Source organism: Ctenopharyngodon idella, chromosome 5 (assembly GCF_019924925.1).
Source record: "Ctenopharyngodon idella isolate HZGC_01 chromosome 5, HZGC01, whole genome shotgun sequence".
NCBI classification, from domain to species: Eukaryota; Metazoa; Chordata; class Actinopteri; order Cypriniformes; family Xenocyprididae; genus Ctenopharyngodon; species Ctenopharyngodon idella.
Genome location: NC_067224.1, coordinates 17833874 through 17857582, shown reverse-complemented (window position 1 = coordinate 17857582; position 23709 = coordinate 17833874). Strand labels below are relative to the sequence as shown.

The following is a 23709-nucleotide window of genomic DNA, read 5'->3' as shown; positions in this document are numbered from 1 at the left end:
CTTTCTCTCTGCGTGCGCGCGTTTTGGGTGTGTGAGGCTGTGCGCACAAATAACAGCTCGCGAGTCCCGATTTTCGCCTCTTCTTCCGCTTTTAAAATCGTTTGAATGTGTTAATTGGCGAGACAAAACACATCCAAATGATAAACTTTCACTCTATGATGGTTAAATTTAGCTTTAATCCGCGAATCACAAGCGAGCCGAACCGTTGGACCGTATTCGGACGGATCACGGATTACCTGCGATCCGTTGCACACATCTAATAATTAACGAACACACTTATCATCATGCTTGCTATCTTACCAGAGATGGAGAAAATCCTACTCCAGTAAGTAAACGTGTCCCTGTGAATCGGTCCTCAAAAATGTTGATACTCAAAAGCGCTTAATTCCCTCCATGTTTTCTGGCGCGCGTCGTTTATTTTTTACCACGCATGCGCACCTGCGTACCACTTATGTGCACCCCTGTATAATGAACCCTACGGAGCCCCTAAAGGGACGTCGTGGGGGGTGGGGGGTGGGGGGAGGGGGAGAATTCAAATCTTTTGCGTTCCCCCGAGAAACTTTGCGTTAAAGATGTTTGCTCTCCCTCGCAAAACGTTTGTGTTCCCACGCAAAGATATTTGTGTTCCCTCGCAAAGATATTATCGTTCCCTTGCTGTGAGCTCGGACAAACACTTCCTCTTTAATGTCCCGCTGGCTGGCAGTAGTGTTTCGGTTAGTTCCATACGTTAATAATGCACACAAATAATGCGCGACTCATAGAGTTTGAACTTGTTGGACTCAAATATAAAGAAATGCAGTAAGTGCTTATGTCAAGCAGTTCAGTAAAGTTGGCAATATATTCACAGATTCGAGCTTCCCGGATCAATAACTCGTGAGCTAAACGTTGTTAAAACACAAATGCAGCTATTTCCAATCCTAGACAACGAGCTACAACAACCCAATTTTCCACAAATGTGCTTTATAATATATAAATTGGTCTCTATGAGCAGGCGGAGGAGAGACGAGTCTGAAGGGACCGTCTGAAAAGTGCAAAAATACTCAACTTCACTGTAACACACCGTACTGTCACCAAATTCAGTTCATACATCACTGCTCTCCTGATGGTAATAGGTACTACAACACTTAGTTTGGCAAGTAGCACATAAAGGCCTTTACACAAATGATGTTGGTACACAGCTTACATACTTACAACAGCTTTTGCATGATAACTGCTTACTGAATTTGATGGCATTACAATTTATTTAATAATAAAATAAGCAAAAGGGTTTTGGGTCTTGCACTTTTCAGACGGTCCCTTCAGACTTGTCTCTCTGCCGCCTTCATAGAGACCAATTTATATATTATAAAAAGCACATTTGAGGAAAATTGGGTTGTTGTAGCTCGTTGTCTAGGTTACTATGATTGGAAGTAGCTGCATTTGTGTTTTAACAACGTTTAGCTCATGAGTTATTGATCCGGGAAGCTCAAATCTGTGCATATATTGCCAACTTTACTGAACTGCTTGACATAAGCACTGACTGCATTTCTTTATATTTGAGTCCAACAAGTTCAAACTCTATGAGTCGCGCATTATTTGTGTGCCTTATTAACGTATGGAGCTGACTGAAACACTACTGCCAGCCAGCGGGACATTAAAGAGGAAGTGTTTGTCCGCGTTCACAGCAAGGGAACGATAATATCTTTGCGAGGGAACGCAAATATCTTTGCGTGGGAACGCAAAGGTTTTGCGAGGGGACGCAAATATCTTTGCGAGGGAACGCAAAGTTTCTCGGGGGAACGCAAAAGATTTAAAAAAAAAAAAAAAAAAAAAAAAAAATCCTCCCATCCCACTTTTTTTTTCCCACCAGCACGTCAAATTTCCTCCCTTCCCAATTTTTTTCCACCACCCAGGGGCGTAGCCATCATTTCAGAAGTGAGGGGGACAGAAATGTTGAGTGTAATAGCAGTTTTTATCTGACCTTTTTCTAATTGATATATATATATATATCATCTTTTAATTTGAAATCAATTTGCTTTTAATAAGAGATCAAATACACTGCTGAACAATAACTAATATCTAATTTTTTTTTTCCTATATTTTATGACAATTTTATGTTTGGTTTATGTAGCCTACTAGAAACACTTGTGCATTAAGTCCTCATGGATTGTATACAATGTAAAAAAAAAAAAAAAAAAAAAAACATCACAGAATAAAGCAGAAAATACAGTACCTATCAAAAGTTTGAAAACATTACAATTGTAATTGTAATTGAAATATGTTTCTTCTGCTGGATTTATTTAATTAAAAAAATTCAAATTTTAATTTGTAATAATATTTCACAATATTACTGTTTTTACTGTATTTTTGATAAAATAAATGCAGCCTTGGCGAGCATAAGAGACTTCTTTCAAAAACATTAAAAAGGCTGTCAACTAGCATTATTCATATAGTTTATTGTCAATAAATACCTTGAGATGGCTTGAAAAACACAAATAAACCATATCTTGCCGCAATCGTGTGTTTGTCTTCATGTTTCATCAGTCAGTACGTTTCTGCTTTTTATTCAGCTGCTGCAGCTACAGCAAATAGCTGAATTACTTCTACGAAACCGTTTTGGACTTTCTGCGAGAGAGCGCCCTCTGGCTTCCAGTATGAATGAAAAATATATTACACGAGAGCGAGCGCTCCATAATGATTAGATCGCCTTGTTAAGAATAAAATTACAGGGCATGCATAGACTATCTTGTCTTTCTGAATTTAAATCAAGATTTATTCACATTGGCCTCTATGTGAACATAGAGGGCCATTGTCCTGCAGAGTTTAGCTCCAACCCTGAAAAAAACACTCACCTGCCTGTAACTTTAGTAATCCTGAAGACCTTGATTAGCTTCAGGTGTGTTTAATTAGGGTTGGAGCTAAACTCTGCAGGACAATGGCCCTCCAGGATCAACTTTCCCCACCCCTGCTTTAGGGGCTCCGTAGAACCCATAGCTAGAGGCTGGTTAAAATCCATGTTGCAGAGGATCTTAATTGTCCAAGACAATCACAGGCAAACAATCGAAAACAACAGGCAAAGTTTTAATCAAAGTCCAGGGAAAGTTCAAAACAGAGAGAAAGGCAAATGACACACAAAATCCAAATGCTAGATTAAGGGGTTAATTCCAATAAATAGACAAAAAGGTTGATGCACTAAATCACAGACAAGGGCTTGGTAAGGCAGATAAAATGGCAATACTTTGCAACATGTTCAATGAAGCACATGGCTAAATCTACAAACAAGAAGTAAGGATATAAATAGGAAGTGCCACAAAAACTCAGGTGATGTCTTTTGAGTAGGTGCTTATTTTGAATGAAACAAACAAGTATGAAAAAGTATCAAAAGTATCAAAAAAGTATGTTCTAAATAGTATGAATGTGTGTAGTATGAACGTAATGTAAGGCCCACCCAATTGGCCCAACGGCAGTTTCCCACAGGACAGGGAAGGTTTCTTGCGCGTTCTGTCTTTTCAGTGTGGCAAAGTAGTTTAATTCCAATTAAACTTTTATCTGACTCCATTTTATTATGGCCTCAAATTTAGGGTAGAATGTCAATTTATTATTGACCATTTATATGATAATTTATCTAGACATTTGGTTATTCTATTTAACTCTTTACTCTTATTGTACTCGTTCATCCGGATTCCTATAACGCTTTGAGTCTCGCACCGGCCTGGCATACGATCTCATACTCACAATCTCGTCAATCTTGGTCATTAGACAGAGGCGATGACTAATATTCTAGAGGCCGTGCCCACTTTGCTTATTCTAGAATACGTTTATTTAGTAATTAATTAGTAATTAATAAGCATTAAGTAATTAATAATTAAGGTAAGATTACTTTTAACCAGAGGTCGTGACCATTACCATAAAATCAGGCTGACCAATTTAGCTTCCTCTAATGGTAACTTTATATAATCACGCAGTGGTTTACCCACAGACACTTAGTTAGAATAATCTAACCATAATCAGAGGTTGAGGCCCACCCTGTTTAGATTGGTCTAGCAACACTCTGTTGCTCTAAAAGGAAAAACCCATTATTAGCCTACACAGTCTAAGTATACATAACTAATGCCAATGTGTTAGTCGGAGCTCTAAAATATCAGTTGGTGTGCCCCACTGCTCCACCTAAACTGTACTTTAGTCCGTTACTAACCTGAGCGTAGATTTGTGGGGTTATGGACTTAACGTAATCTACTAGAGTCAATAATTTCAGAGTAAGTCAGAATAAAATCAAATGTAACAATTTATTAGTCAGGTAAATGTATCATGCCAATTACATAATCAATTGAAAGATGATCAATACAAAACATCAAATGCTCAGAAATAGAGCAAACGATGAATACCTGACATTAGAAAAATGCACATTGCTGAGTGTCTGAAGGACACTCAGCAATATGGGCTGATCTGATTACAGAATCGCGCCCTGAGCCTCCTGCAACATCTCTTTAAATACTCAGACCAAGACAGAAACTTCTTTCAAATGGAAACATGAGTTCACAGTGGGAATTTACATTAATCAGGGTCCTAGACTGAGTAGTTTACACCTTTTGGGGACAGAAGGCCATTTGCATGAAAGACCCTGAAGGTGGACACACCCATTACAGAGAGCAAAATATCTATAAAATCTTAAAACCTTTACCTTCTGGTTTACTTCTGTGGGAATAAGACCTTGGTACCAGTCGCACTGAGACATTTCAAATGATACCAAACATGTATAATGTTGTATAACTGTTCACATTAAACCATATAGATTTTGGGTGAATTTCAGGTCATCTCTGCATGTAGAGAGAAGAGATGGGGGAAGAGGGGGTGAAGGAAAGGAAATGTAGATTAAGGCAATGCTGAGGTGTGATTGACTCAGGCTATGTCCACACGAAGCCAGAGCTTACCCAATCAGATTTTTTTTTTTCTTGTCTCAAGAAATATCTGCGTCCACACGAAACCACTGAAATGACTCAAAATGATGTACAAACCTGATTCCAAAAAAGTTGGGACACTGTACAAATTGTGAATAAAAAAGGAATGCAATAATTTACAAATCTCATAAACATAAACTTATATTTTATTCACAATAGAATATAGATAACATATCAAATGTTAAAAGTGAGACATTTTGAAATGTCATGCCAAACATTGGCTCATTTTGGATTTCATGAGAGCTACACATTCCAAAAAAGTTGGGACAGGTAGCAATAAGAGGCCGGAAAAGTTAAATGTACATATAAGGAACAGCTGGAGGACCAATTTGCAACTTATTAGGTCAATTGGCAACATGATTGGGTATAAAAAGAGCCTCTCAGAGTGGCAGTGTCTCTCAGAAGTCAAGATGGGCAGAGGATCACCAATTCCCCCAATGCTGCGGCGAAAAATAGTGGAGCAATATCAGAAAGGAGTTTCTCAGAGAAAAATTGCAAAGAGTTTGAAGTTATCATCATCTACAGTGCATAATATCATCCAAAGATTCAGAGAATCTGGAACAATCTCTGTGTGTAAGGGTCAAGGCCGGAAAACCATACTGGATGCCCGTGATCTTCGGGCCCTTAGACGGCACTGCATCACATACAGGAATGCTACTGTAATGGAAATCACAACTTGGGCTCAGGAATACTTCCAGAAAACATTGTCGGTGAACACAATCCACCGTGCCATTCGCTGTTGCCGGCTAAAACTCTATAGGTCAAAAAAGAAGCCATATCTAAACATGATCCAGAAGCGCAGGCGTTTTCTCTGGGCCAAGGCTCATTTAAAATGGACTGTGGCAAAGTGGAAACCTGTTCTGTGGTCAGACGAATCAAAATTTGAAGTTCTTTTTGGAAAACTGGGACGCCATGTCATCCGGACTAAAGAGGACAAGGACAACCCAAGTTGTTATCAGCGCTCAGTTCAGAAGCCTGCATCTCTGATGGTATGGGGTTGCATGAGTGCGTGTGGCATGGGCAGCTTACACATCTGGAAAGGCACCATCAATGCTGAAAGGTATATCCAAGTTTTAGAACAACATATGCTCCCATCCAGACATCGTCTCTTTTAGGGAAGACCTTGCATTTTCCAACATGACAATGCCAGACCACATACTGCATCAATTACAACATCATGGCTGCGTAGAAGAAGGATCCGGGTACTGAAATGGCCAGCCTGCAGTCCAGATCTTTCACTCATAGAAAACATTTGGCGCATCATAAAGAGGAAGATGCGACAAAAAAGACCTAAGACAGTTGAGCAACTAGAAGCCTGTATTAGACAAGAATGGGACAACATTCCTATTCCTAAACTTGAGCAACTTGTCTCCTCAGTCCCCAGACGTTTGCAGACTGTTATAAAAAGAAGAGGGGATGCCACACAGTGGTAAACATGGCCTTGTCCCAACTTTTTTGAGATGTGTTGATGCCATGAAATTTAAAATCAACTTATTTTTCCCTTAAAATGATACATTTTCTCAGTTTAAACATTTGATATGTCATCTATGTTGTATTCTAAATAAAATATTGAAATTTAAAACTTCCACATCATTGCATTCCTTTTTTATTCACAATTTGTACAGTGTCCCAACTATACATGCCAGACCAGTATGTGGCGCTGTAATTTTGCCACAGAGATACACTTAAAACAGCGAATAAGACTTGGAGCATGTGCATAAACCTTGCACGCTGTATACAAACTAGTAAAGCTTAGAAATAACGCTTTATTTTGGCTCAGTAGCTTCTGCAGCACGGACACAAGCATCTAGAGTCTGCTATTGTTGTTGTTGTTGCTGCTTTGTGCTGTTAGCAGCGTCTGACTAGGGTCGACACGTGGGGTGATGACATCATTGTTTCACAAAATATATGGATAGGCTGTCCACACGAAAACGCAAAGACAGCGTTTTCAGATTTATACACTCTGGGAACCGGCTTAAAAAAATAGTGGTTTCACCTCCCGAAAACGCCGGATCCGTGTGGACGAAACGCCTATCCGATACAAAATTTGTGCGTTTTCACAGAAACGCGTCTCCGTGTGGACGGGGCCTCAGTGTGACTGCGTCTCGGATGGGGATGCTAATTTTGCAAGAGAGAGTTCAAATGTTAATTTCCTTTGTTTTCTCAAAGAGTAGCCCTCTCTTGGTCTAGACCGTCCAGCATCAGTCTTACAGTAATTCAGACATACTCTATTCGCCATGTTGTCATTATCATGTGACCTACCAGCGCCAGTTGCGTTGCTTCACTGACATTCATAAATCCTCTCCCGTGACCTCATGGGATAGTAAGTGTCCATCGTATGCATGATTCAGAATCTCTCTGGAAGTAGTAGGTCATCCGTATACTTTTTGCCCACTCTTTTATGAGTACTGTAAATTTGGACATACTTCTTTTGTCACATACTGTTTTTCACCTACTATATAGGGGAGAGTGGGGACGGTTGCAACAGGGGACAGTTGCAACATGGCATATACCTTCAATCAGGAATGAGCTAGAGTGATGATACTCATACTACACAGTTAACCCTCTCCTCCTTTCTGGAAGAAAGCAGCCACATGTGACCATTCCTTCTACAAAAAAATACTTTTTTTAGTAAAAAAGTCATTTTTTTAATGCTCAGAATTTTTGTCATACTGTCTAAGCTGTTTGCGTGAAGAATTATAAAGTTATATCATTTTAATCATTGTTTTCTTAGCTTCTAAAAGGTATAGCTATCATGTGTCAAGGCTATTGTGTCAAGCTAGCACAGCAAGTTTTATCATGGCTGCCATGCTGTTGCAACTGTCCCCAATGACGACATTAATGTAAAAGCTTGACATAACCAGTATTGTGTAAGTTACTATAAAATTAATTATAATTAATTACTAACTTCTAATTACATCTTTCAATAGCCAGGTATCTCCCTTTTTTAAGTAAATACTGTCAGTCTAGGCCACAATGTAGCCTGCTTTTAATATGTTCTGTTTTCTAGCTAAGTAAGGTTAGGCAAATAGCTAACATGTACTGTAGATTACAAACGTTACGAACTTTAATTGACACTAGTGAAACTAGCTAGTGTTTGTCCACTAATTATTGTGAGGAGCGGCTGAAGTTGTGCACCACATGTACTTGACTCTGTAAAGTTGACTCTGTAAAGCCTTAATTGGATTGTGCAGGCAATTTTGATGTGGAACATTAGCCCATTCGGACGGTAACTGTTTCTCATAGGGACGTAAAGTTTTTTCAACATTTACAGGGGGTAATCGATGATTTTATTGACGTCTGAATCCAGAATGTCAGTGTTTCATTTCAAAATTCACCCTAACATTAACTGTTGCGCTTCACTTGTTATTTGCATGCATTTTAAATATGTACACTTTCATTTAAGAGGCTGCATTAAACTGATTTCTGATCATTTCCATATTTTTAAACGATATGGTTGAAATGGATATCGTTTAAAAATATGGAAATGATCGGAAATCAGTTTAAAAACTCACTCCGTGAATAAATCGCCATCTGAATGCTTGTGTTTTATCACTGAGGTGCCATGCATATTTATTTTTACAGACGTCCAAGTGAGAAACAATTACCGTCCAAATAGGCCTTTTGAGCACCATGCCTTAACAGAACTATTGGACAGTTATTAGAAATTAAAAACATATTGACTGGCAAATTTACTGTGTGAAGGCCCAAACAAAGGAAGAGGTGCAAACTCGCCCAAAACTTATGCTTAGAATGGTGCAAATGTTATGGTCTGTCTCTGTCTGAAAAGATCATTTTTACAGTGAAAAATGTGAAAAGTAAAGGTTCAGACTTCAATATACTTTACAGTAGATCAAATAGAGTTTGAGTAGTACAACTGCATTTTACAAAGAATACATTTCATCTTTTGTAATATACACAAAGTGGACAAATAAACATGTTTGATATATTAAAACATTTGTGTATCATCAATTATTTTAATTATGTAACCTATTTTTGAAGAAAACCATTAATTAAATTCCAATACAAAGTTATTTTGACCCCGTTTGCATTCATGTAGGATTTTGGGTCATTCTGGATAGGCTTCACTATTGCCAGTGATAAGGCATATACAGATAGCCTATTACATGGATCAGGAGAAGTTTGTTTTACCTCAGTTTTTAAAATATTTTAATTATGAAACTTTATTTTATTGAATTGGTAGGTTTAGGGTTGAGAGTAGGTTTTTAGCTATAATTATCATGTCTGTTTGTATAATTTCTTTTGTTTTATTAACAGCATATTTCATACTTAAGATTTGGAAGCAATATAAGTTAGCCTTACAAACATTTCATAGGCCTACATAAAACAAAAAGATTGTCTCAGTCAGGAGATCAATGTGTTGTTGTTTTTTTTGCGGGAAGCGTAAGGGCGTGGTTTGTAGTACTGCAGTGTGCAGACTGGCAGATCCTTCCCCTTATTTCACTTCTCCCCCCTGACCGCAGTCGCGTACTCGTCTTCTTTTTATGTGAGGCGTTTAAGAAGGTTAGCATCTCAAACGAACGACTTTGAATTCATCCTCGACTACAAGCGGCAAACTTCGCCGGCGATACAAAGACTTTAACAAAGAATATACATTTTGAAATATGCCGTCTTGTTATGTGGCGCACAGCCAACGTATGCCGCACCCACAGCTGGAAATTCACATACTTTGCTGATTGTTTCCTGCATATCGCGTGCAAGAATACTGTAAAGCGATTCCATAAGGCTCAGACATCAGAAGCAGATACTGCCTGGACTGGAGACACGATGTCCCTCACTGTAAAAAACATTTCTGTCATTTACAGTCCTATCAATCAGAACAATACCTTCACCAGTGGGGATTGTATATCGGGACAAGTCATTCTAGATGTTGCGAAGGACACGCAAATGCAGTCGTTGAGTGTGAAAATTAAAGGGAAAGCAGAGGTTTGCTGGAGCGAGCGTCACGGTAAAACCACTGTTGTTTACTCGGATAAGGAGAAGTATTACTCAGTGGAGAGGTTTTTCGTTCGGGAGGACAAAACACATGGTAGGAGGAATATGTAGTTTTGTGTTACAGTTAGTTAAAATCAGGTCGATTTAACCAGCTGTATTTTGTGTTGTAACTTGATCTTGTAGGTAATGACCATGAGATGTTGAAAGATCCATCAGGACAGCCGTGTAAGTCTGTGCACGAATTAGATTAATATTGCAATGCTTATTTTCCCCACGGACTAAAACAGTTATCTCACAATTCTGACTTTTTTCCCTCTCACAATTGTGAGATATAAACACGCAATTGCAATTTATAAAGTCAATTTCTGAGGGGGGGAAAAGACTGAATTTTTCTCAGGATTGCGAGTTTATAACATAATTCTGACTATAACTCGCAAATTGCATGTTATAAAGTCAGAATTGCGAGATATAAACACGCAATTGCGAGAAACTCAGAATTCTGAGAGAAAAAGTCTAAACTTAATTTTCTTTCTTTTTTTTTTTTTTTTTTTTTTTACTTGTTAGATTCTGCGGTTGTGGCTCCAGGCCGCCATGTTTACCCATTTACCTTTCAGTTGCCTCTACAGTAAGTTACGGGTTCGTTGCATCTTGTAAAGTGTAATTGAATCTGTAAAATGTGTATGTGGTTCAATATCAAAAAGAAACATTTAAAAATAGAACATTTACTTTTTTTCAGTATTTCTTTTTTGAAGAATTTCAACCTTTTACTACTTTCTGCTGTACAATTACTCTGTTTACACGTGGCATTATTTTCTTATAGGCACTTCCCACCAACCTTCAAAGGTTCAGTTGGAAAAATTGTCTACACTTTGGAGACAAAACTATCCCGATCAATGCGTATTTCTAGCAAAGCCAAAGCAGAGTTTCACTATGTCCCCGGTCCTGTTGTGTCCAATCCTGAACTAATGGTGAGATTAAAAGTAAAATCCCATGCACTATCTTTCTAATCTATACCATACATTCCTCTACAATGTTTTGAGGATCAATCACCTCTGTTTTACATGTTTTGTCTTGGTTAGGCACCTCAGCACGGAACCAAGGATAAACAAATGAAACTCTTCACCTCTGGGAGTGTCTCCATGAACATAAACACTGAGAAAATGGGATACTACCTCGGTAAAATTATATATTAACACCTCAGCATGTTGTTTTTGTTTGTCAAACTCAAAGTTGGATCATTGTAGACAACCATTTCTGAATCTTTGTAAGAAGATGAAATGTAAAAAAATTTCAAACAACAATGTTTCAAACATCAAACATCTCTGGAGTAGGTGAGACATTTTCCATGAGTTTCTTGTTTACTCTCTGTAAGCACTCTTGTGTAAGCAAGCAGATTATGATGATGAATGTGGTCTTTTCAGATCATGTGATTCAGCTATTTTAATAATTGACAAAGAAGTTATACATTTCATGCTTGAAATCAACCAAGTCCATCTGAACACACGCACCACTTGTAGATCTGGTTCTACTTGTTTTTCCCCCCAGTGCAACATAGACTTGTTGTGGAAAAGCATAATTTATAGCTTACACAAAATGTATACATACAATCATAATGTTGCTTTTTTTTAAAGTTCTTTTTTCTTTATACATTTTTAATTGTGTATTTCTATATCTCGTATAACACGATTCTGAATTAGGAGGTCTATTTTGTCAGAATAGACAGTCATAGTTTCTAGTGATAATTTACCTAATTGTGTTTTATTGTGCCTCACTACAGGAGAGGGCTTGAAAGTTTTGGCTGAAGTTCAGAACAATTCATCCCGTGCAATCAAGCCAAAATACTGCCTGTATGAAAAACACAGTTTTTTCGCAAGAGGAAAGAGAAAACTTCACACACATGACCTTTTTAAAGAAGAAGGGGAACCCATTGAGCCAAACTCAAAGAAAACTGTCACCAAAGTGCTGCCCATTCCTCCCAGCCTTACCATCTCTGTCCTAAACTGTAGGATCCTCAAGGTTGAGTACAGACTCAGGGTAAGTTTCAGCATCTAAAGCAAAGACAAACAGTAACTCAATGCAATGAAGTGAAGAAATGCATTAGGCATATCAGTATGTTCTATTGTTCTGTTTTTTAAAGCTGGATTTCGACTTGTGACCGTCTTTTAAATCAAGGGCTGTGCTGATTGCTCATCTTGTACAGAGACACGGTTCTAATTCAACTTTTTTTTTAATATGTGTGCTTTGTGCCTAGGTCTACCTGGACGTGCCGTATGCCTCAGACCCGGAGATCAAATTCCCAGTAGTGATTCTTCCTCTTCAGTCTTTATCGGGTGCAAATAGTGCTCCAAACAGTGACTTTGGAATCTGGAATCAACCAGCAGGAGGCAATGTGTACCCCAACCCACCTCCTATGCCTCCATCTGCCCCACCACTTAATGCTGTTGGACAACCTGGTCAGTTTGGTGCCCCTGGCTACTACAGACCTCCTTTGAGTCAGTTTCCTGCTCCTGGTTACCCTGGACCGCCGGGTCAGTTTGCTCCTTCTAGTTACTCTGGACTTCCTGGTCAGTTTGGTCCCTCATTTTCTCATCAGTCTGATTCATCAGCTCCACCTCCATATCAGGAATATCAATTATATCCACAGTCGCCAGACCACTCTGAAAAATCTTAGAATTACTTTTCTAGAATTACTAGGTTTCTTTTTTTATTACTGTTTTATCTAGATTGCTAGAATTATTCATATTAATATGTATTCTTTTATTTTTCTAGTTGTGGATTGTTAAGCTAAAAACATAGATCCTATATTGTTTATTTTTGTCTTTATAAACCTTCGTTATAATGCTACATTTTACATCCCTTAAAAAATATAAATCCTGATTTATTTATTATGAAGTAGATTACTGTTCCCAGAAATGTTTTATGCCTTATACAGTTGCAAGAAAAAGTATGTGAACCCTTGAATTTACTATGACTTTCTACATAAGTGTTAATTTACAGATTTTTAACAATCACAACAGCAGAGTCTGCTTAAAATGTTTTCATGGTTTTTTTTTTAACACTGTGACTCTATACTGTAGTTAGACTGAGTAAGCGTTTTATATCATTTTTATGCATGAATGAAACCAATCTTGTAAACAGATTAGTTAAAAATTATGTATTGATGTTTGCAGTAAAAAAGTAGCCTTTTTTTTAATATGCTGCTCTTTAATGCATAAGTAATAATTATTTAATCTAATTATATATTTAATCTAATAATTATATATTTAAAGCTACACTGTGTAACTTTGGGCCATGTAGATAAAACTGTATGCATCTTGCGGAAGAACATTGTTTGAATGTGCTTTGTGGCACCGGTGAACACATGGAAATCTAAAAGATAAAAATCTAAGCAGGCGCCATGTTTTATGTTGTTGTTTTGACTTTATTGGGAACATTGATATTTTTAAATAAATTATGTATCAGTCTTTTAACAAAAGTTTTTTTGTTTGTTTTTACAACCGTGAACCTCCAGAGGCCTACAGACCTTATGCGCCAGAGAAACAAGCACGCAGCCATCTTTAGAATTTTGTCTTTGAACTTCTGTTTTTTTGCGGTAGCTCTGTATATATCTATGGTGTCGCTGTCAAAGAGTAATTAGCTGGTGAGGTGGATTTACTTATTGTTGAGTTAACAGACGTTATCATGAGCAGTGTAATGTTTGAAGCGGATGTCATAACAAATGTCAGTAGACTGGGAAGATTTTAAAACGAGCGGTTCATTCATAAATCTGTAAGATCTTCCCTTAATGCTGTGGAAATACAAACTGGAAGACAGAACAACGAGCACAGCGCTAAACGGGCGGGGCTACATTCTATACCATGAAGCCGGTTTAGGTGAAAGGGTTAGTTCACCCAAAAATGAAAATTCTGTCATTAATTACCTCATGTCGTTCCACACCCATACGACCTTCGTTCATTTTCGGAACACAAATTAAGATATTTTTGATAAAATCCGATGGCTCAGTGAGGCCTCCATCGCTAGCAATAACACTCCCTTTTTCAATGCCAAGAAAGCTACTAAAAACATATTTAAAACAGTTCATGTGACTACAGCGGTTCAACCTTAATATAATAAAGCGACTAGAATACTTTTTGTGTGCCAAAAATAACAAAATAGCGACTTTATTCAACAATATCTAGTGATGGGCGATTTCAAAACACTGCTTCATGACGCTTCGAAGCTTTACGAATCATTTGTTTTGAATCAGTGGTTCGGAGCGCGTATCAAACTGCCAGAGTCACGTGAACTATTGAAATTTCAAAACACTTACGACATAACGAAGCCGCATTTACTGAAATCGTGGGATTTTGGTGCTCTAAACCACTGATTTAAAACAAATGATTCTTAAAGCTTCGAAGCTTCATGAAGCGGTGTTTTGAAATTGCCCATCACTAGATATTGTAGAATAAAGTCACTATTTTTTTTTTTTTTTTTTTGGCTCACAAAAAGTATTCTCGTCACTGAACTGTTTTAAATATATTTTAGTAGCTTTCTGGGCATTGAAAAAGGGAGTGTTAATGCTGGTGCAGGCCTCACTGAGCCATCGGATTTTTATCAAAAATATCTTAATTTGTGTTCCGAAGATGAACGAAGGTCTTACGGGTATGGAACGACATGAGGGTGAGTAATTGATGCCAGAATTTTCATTTTTGGGTGAGCTAACCCTTGAAGCCTTGGTTTTAGGCACCATGAAAGTGGCTCAGCTTTTAATGGTGTTCATCACCATAATTGTGTTTAAATAAATATTTTTCAATCTTGCAATGTTCAGCAAAAGAGAGATGTGAATTGCAGTTTTCGCTGTTTACAGTGTTGCCAAATTAGCAATTTTTCAGACTACCCTGTCAACTTTTTTTTTTTTTCAAAAAGAACCTATAAACAAATTTAGCTATACTTTTAAATTTTATTTGGTGACTTTTACCAACTTTAAAAGTTGCTAACTCAAACACCAAAATGCACACATTTTCCCTCTAAATGACACAATTATTTTCTGTCTCACATTCATAACTCTGTCCCACAGTCACAGCACATTGTTTGTCTACATGACTGCAAAAAGTGCAGTCATAAGTGCATTGTGAGTCATGTCAGCACTAGTGACAGCAGCAATCATGTTGGCTGACTGCAGCAGCAGCGTGTTTGACAATTAAGACTTATTTAATAACTTATTTTGTTCAAATCTAAACTAACAAATTTAACGTCATATTTTTCGCTAAGATGGCTGCCAGTCAATTTGAGTAATGTCATTGTGTATTCTAATTAATGATGCAATTTTACATCATGTAATGACATCACGCAATGACATCACAACATCATTTAGCAACTTTTGTCCTGCCTCTAGTAACTTCTCCTGAAAATTAGTTGGCAACAGTGATTGTTTCACAGCATGTGATTGGCTGTTCACAACTGATGTCACACTTTCATTTGCACATGCTCCATAGTTATTCATATAAACTCAGGATCAAAGCCTGAGTTGACAGAGACAGTTGAAGATCAGGGTCATGGCACCAACAAAGCCTGATTGGATTGGTTTGGTTTTGTCAATGCCTATGATGTCATGCTGATTTATGCCAAAAACACAGTTGCTCTCTCCTGATCCTAGATCATGTAATATTCACAGTTCACAACTTTGCAAATAGTCTTAAAGAGTTTTTGTCTAGATTTTTTCTTAGAAAGACTTTTCGTCTTCTAAACAATTGTTGTTAAACTTCTATCCCTCACAGCCTCATTTTCATTCCTGGTAAAAAACTAAACATGCCGCTACCCTGACTATAAGGTCTATTAAACTTAAAATGTGTGGAAAACTGTGAGGAAAATCATTATCATTGCGCGAAGAGGTTTTTCGTTTGGGAGGTATGAAAGCTTGTTTTCTCCACAGAATAAAAAAATAAAAAAGGTAATTGCGACTTTTTAACCTCAAGACTTCTTTTTCTCGCAGTTACAAGAACTCACAATTCTGAGAAAAAAGTCTGAATTGCGAGATATAAACACAAATGTCAGAAAAAGGTCAGAACTGTGAAATTATATCTTGAAATTCTGACTTTTTCTTGCAATTGTGCGATCTCATATTTCTGGCTTTAATTCTTACAAATGCAAGACATAAACTGAACATTTATCCTCATGAAAACTTATTTTAGATTTTTTTTTTAAACATTTGCATTAATTCACAGGCAGAGCTTTAGAGTAGATTTGTATATAGACAGCATAATGGTTGATTATTTTCTTTTTCTGAAAACATGGGCCAGATATTATGAAACTTCTTTTAAACTGACTTTGACTCTGAGCATGACTTTTGTCCTTTTTTTATTACCTTTTCTTTTGAAACCGTACATGCCACTGATATGTGCTGATGTGTGTTAAAGGGGATGGGCTTTTCATATGTTCTGAGAGGTGTTTTGAAATTGAATGTACTGTAAATGACAAAACATTTGCTGGATCTTTGAAGGTATTAGTTTAGGAATAAACATTATATAAATAATGGCACAAAGTCATTTTCCAAAACCTTTACCCTCTCCTTTCCTCTCTGGTGGAATGAGCTGTCAACCTCCATCTGAACTGCGGAAACCATCACAACTTTCAAGAAGCAGCTCATAACACACCTTTTCCACCAGCACTTAACCACCCACAGCCAATGCTCTTCTACTGTAAGTCACTTTGGATAGAAATGTCTGCTTAATGCTTAAGTATAAATGCTGTCATTGATTTATTAAAATCAGGAATTATCTTTACTCTTGCAAATTATGATACAATGTATGGTGAATTTAGAAGAGGTCAAATGACACGCCTACATATCCATGAAAACAGTATTTTTCTTTATGGAAAAAAAAAAAAAAAAAAAAAAAAAAATCAGAATACACCTTTTCAAAAGAAAGGTTCCATGACAAAAACACATAAATAAATATTGTATTTTATTCTTACTTTAAGTGTACAATTGGTACAATGGTAGGCTAATGTTAGATTACACATGCTACATGTGCAACAGAACTGTGATGTAACAACTGAAGGTAAATTCCAAGAATGATGGAAATAGTGACATATGACCCATTGGCTTCTTCCTTGTTTTCTGTATACACCTGCGTCTCATGAACACTCCCACACATTCAAAGAGAAATCCAGCTGCCTGGAGAGTAGCCAGTTTGGGCAGCAATATTTATACTGTATATCATTAAATTTGAAAATAAATCATAAACACAGACTGCTATTATTATATGAAAGTCTTTTTATAGTTGATTTACAACTATATGAATCCTTTCTGCAACACTGCCTCTCTGTAACTAGCTATGTAAATAAACGAGAGCAGAAATTTCAGTAGGCCTACTGGTGACCACATTAGGTTTGCCGAATATTTAGGTGGAATCTATGAAAAATTAAGGATAATTATATTATGGGGCCTCAGCATCAGGGTCAAAAGATTACATCAGTAAACCACCTTAGAGACATGTTTACATCTATTAATACATGCAGGTCCAGAAAAGATTTAGTGTAAGTGACCATAATGCAATCAAGCATTCCAAAATGAAGTGTCATGCGTCAAGTCCATTCCACACCCCTCTCTCTGCTAGGTATATTGTAGGAAGATGCTAAGGATGCTAATAGGTTATTGTATCCATTTTTTTTTTAAAATTTCAATCCTGCTCAGAAAGCTGATTTTTCATTTTTCTGCTTCCTCATAATTTAGTTCAGTGATTCTCAAACTCTTAAACTTTTTGGCTATGCCCCCTTTAATGCGTTAAAAATTCAGGCATTCTCACGCCCCCTTTAAACCTTTAAAAAATCTTTGTCGGGGTTTTGCAGGCCAATTTGACCCATTATGATTTTTGAGATGTCAGAAATGGTTAACTTATGATTTTTTTCCTTGACATTTTGTGACTTTTCTCATAGAGCCATGAACATGCATGCAAAGTGAGGATACACTAACGTCTTTTGACGTGTAGGGGAGAGTGGGGTAAGATGAGCCAGTGGTTAAGTTGACCCACCCTCTGTATCTTGGCAACCGCACCATTTTATTGTCATGTGACCATATATTTTAGAATCACCCATCATTTCTGCCAGACTGTGAAAAGGAGAAGCACATGGGAGGAGTGGAAGTCGAGTGGAAGTTTTTGGCTTGTCAAAGTAAAATTTTAACATTATAGATGTAATGGCTGTTTCATCAAAGCAAATTTGTCCAGGTCTAAGAATATTTATGATGAATATTCGTGATTTAGCAACGTATAAAACCATGGAAGTCATTTAGCTAAATATTATTCTGAATTGGTAAGCTAGCTAGCTTTTCCTGAAATGGCAGCTATGGGGCAAAGTGAGCCAAATGCTGTAGGGTAAATTGAGCCAGCGTTTTAACTTACCCAACGATAAGGCATTGAATTTAAGTTAAATCTGAAGTATAAACTGGTGTCATTTCAATGTAATTTTACGCAATTGGTTTAGTTTATCTTTATTTTTGAGTTTATTTGATAGGAACAGTGTACAAGTATACCAAATCCTTCTCTGATACGAGCCAGAGGATGTTTAATCATATATATCTTTCCACCTGTAGTCTCTAATGGCCTAACATGGTCGACATTGCAGAAAAACTACCATGTCAGGAACCTTTTGACTAAAATGTTTATTAGTTTCAGTGACATTTATTCATTCTTATTTAGTTTTTATTTAATTTTACTCAACAAACTCTCTGTTTAGTCTGTTTATGGGAAGGTTACATCATTGGTGTTCAACATATTGTTTCAGAAATGCGAACAATTAAACATACTGAAATTTCAACTTCATTTGGTTTTATGTTGTTATGTGCTTTAATAAAAGAAATATTTGTAAAATAATTTAACAAAGAATATTTGTAAAAGGAAATGTAATTATTAAATTAGTTTTTAAAATAGGTACATTATCTTTAAAATTTCACATGGGTTTGATTCAGATTCAGTTAGATGGTCAGTTTACACCCACCTACTGACTCAGATCAACTTACCCCTCACCTGGGGTAAATTGAGCCAGAGGAACACTTTTTTATAAGAAGTCATATTTTTAGAACCCTTTGTCATAGATGTATTCTGATCATTTAAAATAATAGGAAACATCCTGAAATTACTTTAAATACTTTCATTGTACTTCTGCTTCATTTTCCCTTATGTTGAGGACCACATAAGTAAAAAATGGCTTATCTTACCCCACTCTCCTCTACACATAATTTCTTTTACAATTTTGATGTGCAGGGGTCAATTTGACCTACATATTTTTATGATCCAAGGCAAGTAAAGACCCAAAATGAAAACATTTCTTGCTCTTATGTTGGTATGTTGGTTTTTTATACCCCGTGAAGGTGAAAAGGAGCTTTTCCAAAATTATTTCAGTACTGAAAAAGACTTTTTTCTTTTTTTCAAGATTCTGAAATACCATTTAAAGATGGTGCAAAGTAAACAGTCTGAAGACGAAAGATTCAGAGGAACTGGCATTCGGTGCCACTTTATAAAGGCAGAGAGCCAACCACCATTCATGCTAATATATTATTAACATTTTTTTTTTTTTTTTTCTTAATTTCAATTTCAACATACAAAGGAAACAGGAACATTCACAGTCTTCATATCATATTACTGCATATTAAGAAAGAATATTAAACATGGTGAAAATGTATGTTTTTATTGCTTTCTTATTAATAGTCATTGAGATTGTATTTTAACAAATTTAATTGTATTTTTAACATTTGACATGTCAACAAGTGAGCCATACATAACCGCACAGCAATGTTTAACACTACAGTCAAATGAATTATTAAAAAACAAAAAGAATATGCACCCTCCAACATTTCTCTGAGATAAATATAAATAAAGACAATTATAGTTTTATGTGTTAATCAGGGACACAGTATGTATATTATGTATAAGAATGGAATATTCTGTGTTAAATAAAAGATAAGTATATTCTTTGTTTTACATCATTATGACTATAGGGAAATACATTATTTTTTTAACTTAACCAGAGTGAAAATAACGAATACAGTAGGCTGCACAGAGATATGACTCCCCCTGCAGGGCATAAAGATAAACACAACAAGATGGTGTCAACTCCAAAATGCATCATTAACCTCACGTTTTACTATTTCTGTGTATTGCAGTGGTGGCTGGCTGTACAAATTCAGTCCAGAATAATGATGCGTTTAGACCAAATAAATCACCAAAAATGGATATAACCAATATGGCAGCCCATTCAAGATGGCAACATGTGTTCAATACTCAGTTTTAAGTGTAGTCAATTTTAAGAGCTGCAATGTTACACTGGATATAAGAACTTTTCACATATCGCTTAGATGGATTTTACTTGGATTCGACAACTTGGACTTTATATCAGTGCTTTTCAGCACCTATACTGGAACATTTTACCTAAGGCCTGTTTTGTTTTTTACAAAGTCTTCAATCAAGGCATCTGTCTTGGCTCTCATAGGCACTTCGATCAAGGTACTGCACACTGACATTCATTTTGTGAGACTGAGCTTTTTGAGTAGTAGCGTATTTCAGCACACAGACAGCTAAGATTATGTTATTTACATACTCTCATTTTTTCTCCAATGCTATTGTACTTTGTGACAATGAATCTCAGTTTGTCAGATCTCTGCCTTATAGTTTTTGTGTGCTGTGGGAATGTTAACTATATTAAGAAGAGATATGTTTTACAATAGTTTATCAACATTTTAATTGATTCTACAAATATACATTGGAATCAAAGTATTGTTACCATACAATGTCAACCAGATGCACTATTTAAAGACCAAATGCTTGAACACCTTATATAGAAGATCTGGTGAGTATGTGTTTCTAAAATTTAAAGCTAATTTGTAAATTACCAGCCATGGCGCATCCTTCCCCAAATCCTTACCAGACCACCTAATGCCCATCACAGTGAGTCATTTTTAACTTTTAGCTTTATATAGTTTATTTAGTTCATTTCATATATGAGAGACCAATTCCTGCATATTTCCTAACTCATTCTATTTTGTTCCTATAGGCTGTGGACAGTTTTGGGTAGAGTAGAGATTTTAGATGGGAATTTCAATAGCTGCAATAGCTGTTCTTTTTGTTTTACAGGAGTTTTTGAAATATTCTTGGTAGTTCCCCATCTCAGGTTTATGTTGTGAGCTTGAATTAATGATAGGTGTCCTTAAATCAAGTGATCAGCATGTACAGTCCTATTCCTCACTCTGTTATTGTTTTCATAGGATCACATGTCATGTCTGCCATATAGCTGACACCCTTTTTTCTTTCTTCTCCATTGTTTGTTTTACTCTGAAGCCGAGTTGTGTTTGCTGTCATTAGTGTCATTGTTTGCTCAAGCTCATATCACTGCTTCTATGATATAAATAATTGATGTAATAAATATTCATCTACACCTGTGTTACATAGTCCACTTCCATTTTATCAGACAATAATGATTGAGCTAATGAAGAAAATGAAGAGATTACAAATTATAAATGGTTAAAATGTGGGGTATACATAACTTGCAGTGTCAGGTTTGGTGATGAAGGTACACTCAGAAGAAAAGGTTCTATAGAACCTTAAGGGTTCTGTCAGGCGTTCTGTCAAATACTAAAATTAGAATGTTATAAAGCAATTGCTATATTGACCTTATTTGTTGATTTAAGAATGTATAGTAGTTTGCTTTTAATTACTACCAGTGAATCTTGTTATTCTTGTATTACTCTAGATTGCTTGGCATGTATTCTCAGTAGTATATTCATACATATTCAACATTTATATTGTTCATGCTGATTAACAGATTTAGCGTGGAATTTCATGCATGCTTTGCCAAACATAACTTGGCTGCCAAGTTGGTTTCTATTATATTATACACAAATATTGGCAAAAGTTCTGTTTATACTACATATCGCTTGCAAATGTTTAAAGGACTGCAAACTAACCGCATCTATATACAGTGGACCCAAAATATGAGACACTGAAAATCTGGGACATTGAAAATTGGAAACCCCTGAAATAAGAAGTTTTTGAAGAAATAAAATGCCAAATATATATATATATATATATATATATATATATATATATATATAATGGTATTCTTGGTATTCTTATGTCATTAGGTATTGCCAACCTAGAAAAACGAAGCATTTTCATTGGCATTGTGGACCACACTGCACATGTACTGTACAGATTAGAGATTTGACCCAACAGAGAAATAACCCTAAAGCAAATAATCAAATTTATCTAGGTATCCACATACTCTCTGAAGTTGTATAGTAGTTTGTAAGCTCATCTATTTTCATGTAAACTCTGCCATCTACTGGCTGACACTGGGTAAAGATTTTTATAGCAGTTGCTTACATTAGAAACTAATAAGCAATTTAATGTCTGTGTGTTGCTTCACCACTTACTTGACTAGGAAACTTAGAAAACAAATTAGTAGTAAAAACCATGTGCTGCACAGCCTGTCCTTAAAGGGATAGTTTATCCAAAAATGAAAATTCTGTCATCATTTACTCACTCTCAAACCCGTGTCAATTTCCTTCTTCTGCTGAACACAAAATAAGATGTTTTAAAGGAAAAAAAAAGGTTAACCAAACAGTTAAGCCCCATTGACACCCATAGTATGGAAATAAAATACTATTGAAGACAATGGGGATAATCAACTGTTTGGTTACCGACATTCTTTAAAATATCTTCTTTTGTGTTCAACATAAGAAAGAAACTCATACAGGTTTGGAACAACTTAAGGGTGAGTAAATGATGACAGAATTTTAATTTTTGTGTGTACTATCCCTTTAAGGTTCACCTTTTGCCTGACAGCTCTCTGTTGAGCCAAATGGATATGCGCTGTCAATACTTTTGTATTTTGTCCTTCCAACTTTTTCCTGAAGTCTAGCTAAATACCTGACGACAGTGTTTTAAAAAGTCTCAATCCTTTTCACCATGCATATTTAATACAGCTATAAGCTGCACATTAATAGTTGCCTTTTCCATTGAAAACTATTTAAATACATGTAAATATCCCACTTTCAGCTGTTTGCAGAATTAAACAAACCCTTGGTTGCTTCTGCCGCCATCCCTCTCCACATTTGAACGTGGACTGTTTTTGGAACAGAGCTCAAGGGGTGTGGTTTGAGCTATCTCCCAACTCACAGCCGGCAAGTACCCATGACAACTATTTGAGCCTGCTGGCAACTCACTGTCTTCACATGTTGGGGTTGCCATAGCAACTCCCCGCGGGACTCCCCCTAGATCGACAGGAGGGGCGTCCAGTTGACTAACCCGTTCTTCATCAGAGAGCTGGAGGGAAAAGCACTGTTGTGGATCTGAGAAACCAAAACCTCAAGAGGACTACGCTTGCAGGCCTAACACCGACTCACCAAAACAAGCCGAGGGAACAACCAAACAATGGCACTCCAACGTTATGAGCTGGTGAATGAGCTTGTTGATGATTGTACTGCGTGTTATATGAAAAATTATTACGTAATTTTAAAATGCTTTTTGGGGGGGGGAATCACACAACAGAAAAAGTGTTAAAAAACAATATACATTAAAAGATACCCTTTAGATTTAGTCATATGGTTTTACATCTAAATGAGTAAGAATCATCATAATCAAGCTGTCATACAGTGCAAAACAAACCCAAATCATATAGTGACAGATTGACTGTACTCATATCTGTAGCTAAAAATGAGATCACATCTTTCTGGCTTCCAACAGTTCAAGTATAGAGTGCGCTGGGTGTTTTAACTGAGCTTTATTAAGCAATCTTTACACCTTCCCTAAAGATGTCTCACATTAATTGCACTTAGATTAAGACT

General features: G+C 36.5%; 2 protein-coding genes across 4 annotated transcripts in view; one reads left to right on the top strand and one right to left on the bottom strand.

Moving 5' to 3' along the window:
• LOC127512490 (arrestin domain-containing protein 3-like) overlaps positions 1 to 13368 on the top strand; it is a 34330-nt gene extending 20962 nt beyond the window's left edge. For 2 of the 3 annotated variants that reach the window (XM_051893447.1, XM_051893449.1), the window contains 4 exons: positions 10714 to 10861; positions 10973 to 11069; positions 11671 to 11927; positions 12145 to 13368. In XM_051893447.1, coding sequence (XP_051749407.1) covers positions 10714 to 10861; positions 10973 to 11069; positions 11671 to 11927; positions 12145 to 12564 — 922 coding nt within the window. In that variant the 3' untranslated portion in view covers positions 12565 to 13368. Of the gene's footprint in view, positions 1 to 9373; positions 9988 to 10076; positions 10119 to 10457; positions 10519 to 10713; positions 10862 to 10972; positions 11070 to 11670; positions 11928 to 12144 lie in introns of those variants that run through there. The other variant, XM_051893445.1, reaches the window with a different exon arrangement.
• poc5 (POC5 centriolar protein homolog (Chlamydomonas)) overlaps positions 1 to 23709 on the bottom strand; it is a 703663-nt gene that overhangs the window by 190659 nt on the left and 489295 nt on the right. The window lies entirely within an intron of this gene.